General features: G+C 29.3%; 1 protein-coding gene across 1 annotated transcript; it reads right to left on the reverse strand.

The window, feature by feature from the left end:
• Positions 1 to 3,698: 3,698 nt before the first annotated feature.
• Positions 3,699 to 5,644, reverse strand: LOC124372863 (putative mediator of RNA polymerase II transcription subunit 21). Its single transcript, XM_046831276.1, has 2 exons — positions 5,351 to 5,644; positions 3,699 to 3,931 (listed from the first exon to the last, which is right to left on the reverse strand). The coding sequence occupies exons 1-2, from the start codon at positions 5,544 to 5,546 to the stop codon at positions 3,921 to 3,923; spliced, it is 207 nt and encodes a 68-aa protein (XP_046687232.1). The 5' UTR covers positions 5,547 to 5,644; the 3' UTR covers positions 3,699 to 3,920.
• Between the last annotated feature and the right edge of the window lie 1,101 nt (positions 5,645 to 6,745).

Below are 6,745 nucleotides of genomic sequence, written 5' to 3' on the forward strand. Positions count from 1 at the left end.
TAAAAAAATAAATATGATTTTTTTTTGTAAATATTGATGTGTTATTATTTTATCCTTATATTTAAATTAGGAAATAGGAGGTAAAATAAGTACAATAGTATATGGTAATTCAATTGTATGTAAATATATTTGATAATAATAACATAATATTAGTACAATATTTACAAAACATTAGTATAATATTAATAAAAATAATAACAAATATAATATAATATACAGAAATGGATATGTAAAAATTAAATTTTCAATTTTGTGTGACCATACGCTAATGTGTGTACTCCGTCTGTTTGAATACATCTTTTATCATCATTTCCATTTAGAGCCAACTTGTTTATTGTTACTGTTCTTAGAGTATGTTTTTTTGATTGAAACATTCTCATTTCTTTTCTAATGTTACATGATGAAAATAAACAATTTTTATAATCATAAAAATTAATATGATTTTTTTATTACAGATTTTGTTACACCTTTAGCTTTTTTTTTAATTTCATCTTTTTTTCTTCTAAATACAAATCGTTCATAGTTCTGTAGGTATAAAGTTTGCTCCTTAATCCGATAAATTCTACTATAGGAATACCCATACATTCGTCTTTAAAACAGCCTAATTTTTTTTTATTTTCTACAAAATAACATTTATGATTTTTTGGATAATCTGACATATCAAAATATTTTTTTATACTTAAATTATTGAAATCTTCATATTAAATCTTTAGTGAATATCTCATAAAAAAATGAATCAGTATCAATATAAAGTAAGTTTATTTTATTTGGATAAAATGGTTTCATTATGTTATAATGAAAATCGTACATGTGAAATTTGCTTAATTCTAAGACTGTAAATCCAATATAAATAGGTTTATTAAACAATACAACATCTTTACTACATTTCTACTGCGCTTAAATTTTCTGAATAAACTATTCGGTTTTTAAAATTAGGTCTGGAAATCAATTTGGACAATCTTTTCTCAGTATTTACTAATTCTAAATTAAGTCTGTCTCGAACATTTTCTATTGATTTGCCAAACATTGCATTATTAAGTAATTTATAAAAAGTCTTTTTTCAAATTCATTATTCGAACTGTTTCCTCTTTTCAGTGTTAAAATAAAATATATGATTTAAGCCAAGGACTCTGATTGAATTGTAAGATTCGATGTATTCTTTTTAAAACTAATCCATTATCTAGTGCCTGTTTTAAGTTGACATAATGACACAACATAATATTCTTTATCATTAAGAGTAGTGAGTAATTTAACTTGTTTTGAATTTGGCGGACATTGTTTTTCAGGTAGAAATGGTAAATCATTATGATAAATCGTGTAAATATGATGGATAACCAATATTACATTCAATAATATATCCAATAGGACTATCATTTGTTATTGATTGTACATTGAATCTTTTTATTTCTTTATTTGTTAACCATCTAAATCCATCTTTTGGCATAGGTTTGATCATGGCCCAGCCATATAAATTATTTGCATCTATATATGTCAAATAATTAGAGGGTTTATTACAATCAAATAATGTATCATTTAAATCTTTATTGTTTGCTATAGCGTGTCTTTTTATACAACTAGTAATACCGCCACGTATTCCTTTTTCAATAAACATATACATGTCATAATTGTTTAATAATTCCAATTCTACTTCTGTAAAATTTTAACATCGCATCAAATGTTAAACTAGGAAGAGTTAGGTAATTAGCTGGATCTAATTCATAATTATTAAGACATATAATGCGGAAATTTTCAAATATATCTGCTAATAATAATACATCAGTTTTTAGATAAAAATCAGAATAATCACCTAATGTTTGACAGTTAAATCGTGACCAAACTTTTTTGGCATGATCAAATTCTTCATTTGAAATATGTTCTTCTGACATTTTGTTAAAAAAACATTCTTTTGCAGGTAATTGAGTTTCTTCCAATTTTTCCCCACGAATCTGTATATTCATAAGGATACACACCTTTTCTAGTAACAAAGGGTAAATCATTTTCATTATTAAAAAATAATTTAGTATGATAAAATCTTTCTTTTGGTAAATTATTTGCTAACTGAGCTAGACTGGTATTTAAAAATCTAAAACTATCAAGAAAAACGTAATTTAATTTTAACCAGTCGTGTTTTTAGAAAAAACTAACATATTTTTCTGAAGAATTCGGAATAACATTAATTTTTTGTTGGTCACAACCTAACTGTTTAACAATAAAATGTGTGTCATAGTTAGAACTTCCATGCAAAAATATTGGTAAACATGTTTGATTTTTTCTTTTCAAATTACATTTGTTACAGAGTAAATTTCTAAAACGTCCAGTAAAGTGACAATGATCTTTTACAGGTTGTTCAATCATGGTAAATTCTAAATTACACAATTCACAATTATTAATAGATTTAATTCTATTTCTTTCATAATCACTCAATGGTATCATAGGTCTATTAATATCAATTAATTCTGCTAACAAAATTTGCAATTGAAATTAGATAATCCATAAATTTTGAAGCTGCATCAGGACCTCTATAAAGATACGGTTCATTTGGCAATTGAGATGTCATATGTTCCGGAAAGTCTTTATCAATAACTAAATACACACAAAAACTCATTGGTTCATGTATTTCATTAATGGTTGTGTACTTTGATTGTTGGTTCATCAACTTTTTTCAAAATACATTCAAAATCGCAGTAAGCAACAACTGGAACCTTAAACTTAAAATGAAAATTTGTAAATTTTAAATTGATGGATTATCGGCATTTGTGCTTTTAACGGCTTATTGATTTTACAGTTTTAATTTGTGAGCATTTAATTTTACTTGTTTATCAATTCCTGAATAATGAGCAAAACATCTTTTACAAAATATCATTTTTTTCGTATTGAGTGAAATTTGTGTTCTAATTAATCTTGAAAAATCATTAATATAACAATAGTGGTTAATACCTTGATCGTTGGACAATAACAATAAATCAAAATGATTTTCAGCTTCTTCTTCACATACTCTGAGTGGATAAATTTCGAATGTTTTATTTATACCATAAACATTTACACTTATTCCAAAATTATTTTTTTCGAATTTTTTAATTTGTTTTAAAGTGCATGGATAAACTAAATCATTAAAATTGAAGTTATTAATTATAGATGTATATCTTTCATCTACACGTTCTCTATGCTCGCCTTCTACATAACGAGCTAGAATTGACCATTGAAAACATTTATCATCATCTAGATTTTGCGGATTAATAATAGCTTTTTTATTTTGAATACACTTTGGAAGAGTAATGTATGAAGAGCCGGCTAATGGTCTATACTTACTACATCGTACAAGAATTCCATCTACAGAATGTAATGTCCAACCGCTACCTTTTCCTAAATAATCATTTTCTTCACCACAAATTTTTTGTAAACATATTTCTCAAGATATTATTTAAAGAATTTTCACGAAACACTGTAAAATTAGAGGTTTTAAAAGCCACTTCTTGAGTCTCCTTTGTAAAAGGTTTCATATAAGTACATTCAACAACAATGTTAAATTTTAATGCTTCATATTCATTTTAGTAAATTTAATATCAACTGTTTTATTTCTTCTTTAGAAACTTGTAAAATTAAACAAATATCTTTTAAATTTTTGTCTTGGTTTTTCAAATAGTACGTTTTTAAAAATACCTTTAAACGCATTTTCAATTTTCTATAAATTTATAATTTGGACATACTAATTTTAATCTGTGTTTTTTTCGTTTTAAATTGGGAACTTCTAATAATTTATTTTCATCAGAAGATAATGATGATGATGATGTAGATGGTGATAGAGAATAATTAATTTTCCTGTTCTAATTCCATGAGCTCTTCTTCTTCATTATTATCAATGTTCATTGGTTCAGAAACAAAAGTATGTTTTCTTTTTTTAAATGGTAGAAAAGATTCCATTATTTATGATCTGAAAAAAAAATAAAAATAATTATTTTAATCCTGTTGATCCAAAACCATTTTCATCTCTACTAGTTTTTTCTAACACACTGTTTTTAGTAACCTCCTCAATATCAGGCCAAACTATTCGCTCGCAAATTAATTGAGCTATTCTATCACCAATTTCTACACTGAAATTATCGTTTGATAAATTGAACAGCACTATTCCTACGTTTCCTCTATAATCTGGATCAATAACTCCAGCACCTACATGTATACCGTTTTTTAAAGATAGACCTGATCTCGGCGCTATTCGACCATAACACTCGTCTGGTAATACTATCGCAATATTTGTTTTTACTAATTTACGATCCCATTTTTTTATAACTACATTTTCTCCACTTCTTAAATCAAAGCCCACAGCTAATGGTGAACAACGTTCGGGTGGAAATCCATTTTCCGACAGTCGAATAAATTTTAGAGTGTTACTAGCTGAAAAAATAATAACTAATTAATTAATATAGAAAATTATTGTAAAATCAATAAGACATAGTAAGCCTAAAAATATTTAACAAACTCTACTTAACATTTAGTACGATTTGTCTTTTTTATCAAATGTAACTGTTTCTTGTTTTACACTGCCCATTTTTAACATGTTTTGACCAACAGACGTTAACCACATTGTTAATTACTTCAAACTTTCTTTTGTCTTCTGGATTTTTTTTAACGTCTAATAAAAAATAGCCTTTTTTCGATACTTTTTGCCAGTATTGTTTTTCACTTTTACATTTTTTCAAATCTTTAACATCGGTGATTTCAATTTTAATTAAATGAGTACCAGTCTCGCCAGGTGTTGATATTTTTCTTTTTTGATCGCCAGACTGGTACTGTAAATGTTGTGATATGAATAAGGATTTATTATTTTTATGGTTAAATAATTTAGCAAATTTGTCAACCTCATCATCGTCATCATCAAAGTTTAGTTGATCTGAATCAGACGAATAATCACTTTTTGGTCTTTTAACTCCTTTTCTCAATTTTTTACTCTCTTTTTGTTCAGTATTACCTTCTAATTCTATTAATCTACTTTCTTCCGATATCCTGAATCTTTTGTACAATATTTAGTGGAAACGAAACATTAGTAACATTTTTTAATACATCATCAAAAATACTTAATAACATGTCATACGTGTGCTCTTCTAATAAATAATAAACCTGTTTATCTGCAGATAAGTCATTATTTTCTACTAGGTAATATTTAGTCAAAGAATCACATAAGTTTTGAAAAATAAATAGCAGTTGTACTGCTATAGGGTTCATGCAAATGTCTTTTGATTTTTTCAGTTGACTAACCAATTGTTCCCAACTATCCAAACTTCGAAACCCAATCATCCATAAAATTTTCTATAATCTGTGTCCAATGTTAAGAAACTCATCATTGCTGACGTACCGAAAGATGAAGAAGTAGACGGTTGTTGTGTCAGCTGCTGTTGCTGTTGCTGTTGCTGTTTCTGTTGCTGTTTCTGTTGCTGTTGCTGTTGCTGTTGCTGTTTAAGTGGTGGAGGTGGAGGAGTACTTAGAAGCTTACGTAGTATTGAAGAATGCTCTTCGGATTGTGTCAAGTCAACGACTGTTTCAGAATCCATTTCTAAAACACAAAATTAAAATCGTTAATAATCAATACAAAAGAAATTTAATATTTTTTAAATTACAAAATTTAAAATGCACTGTTTTCATCTATTTAATAAAAACCAAATTAATACTAGTTTAACACAATTTGTAAATAATTTACCAATAGTTAGTTTTGGAAAAACAATATATTTTTCAAAAAACGTAGAAAATAATGGAACGTAATTGTATGAAATACATACCTGTATATTAGAAGTGTCTTGGAAAGCATGAACAGAACACTGTTGGGTTAAAAACTTCCTCCTCAGCTTATAAAGAAACCTCAAGGCTGTATCACACGTTGCATAACTACACTTGTTTACTTTACACGCACTTCGTTGAATCCATTACCATAGTGAATAAATACTTATTATTATACTGTTGCAACAAAATTGCAACTGCGCGTGGCTTAATCACTCTGGTCATCCGCTTTATTAATATTAATGAATCAAAAACTCCAGAAGGAAAACTACTTCCTGCGCATGTCTTGTGCCAACATACAATATCAGTAATACCACAAACTATTACAATGATCTCATATTTACGTCATAAATATTACATCATAAGTAAACTACGTATAGCCAGGTGTTTGTCACAGTTGTATGACGACTCAAGTGTTATGACGAAACGTTCTTACAACTGAAGGTCAAGGCTATTAAGTGACCTTGAAGTCCAAGGTCAAGGTCATCGGGTGACCTTGAAGTCCAAGGTCAAGGTCATCGGGTGACCTTGAAGTCCAAGGTCAAGGTCATAGTGTGACCTTGAAATCCAAAGTCAAGGTCATCGAATGACCTTGAAGGTCATTGACCTCTGGAGGTGGAGGGGGGCGAGGGGTCATTGACCTCTGTGGCGAGGGGGTGGAGGGGGGCGAGGGGTCATTGACCTCTGTGGGCGAGGGGGTGGAGGGGGGCGAGGGGTCATTGACCTCTGTGGGCGAGAGGGGGTGGAGGGGGGCGAGGGGTCATTGACCTCTGTGGGCGAGGGGGTGGAAGGGGGGCGAGGGGTCATTGACCTTTGTGTTGATGTTGTGTGACCTTGGCCGTGTAACGGTTGTCCTAGAACATACAATTTCTCTCTACTGTGGAGACTATCATAACATTAAGATGTTTTCTGTATCTCAAGAAGAGAATTAGTGATTTGTGACGTCTGCCATGGTCTATAAGGTCTCAACCTGTAA

The sequence above is a fragment of the Homalodisca vitripennis genome, unplaced genomic scaffold, assembly GCF_021130785.1.
Source record: "Homalodisca vitripennis isolate AUS2020 unplaced genomic scaffold, UT_GWSS_2.1 ScUCBcl_4245;HRSCAF=10313, whole genome shotgun sequence".
Classification (NCBI taxonomy): Eukaryota; Metazoa; Arthropoda; class Insecta; order Hemiptera; family Cicadellidae; genus Homalodisca; species Homalodisca vitripennis.

Bases quoted from the DNA above. Each gene is read 5' to 3' on its own strand.
- LOC124372863 (XM_046831276.1), bottom strand. From the start codon at position 5,546: ATGGATTCTGAAACAGTCGTTGACTTGACACAATCCGAAGAGCATTCT.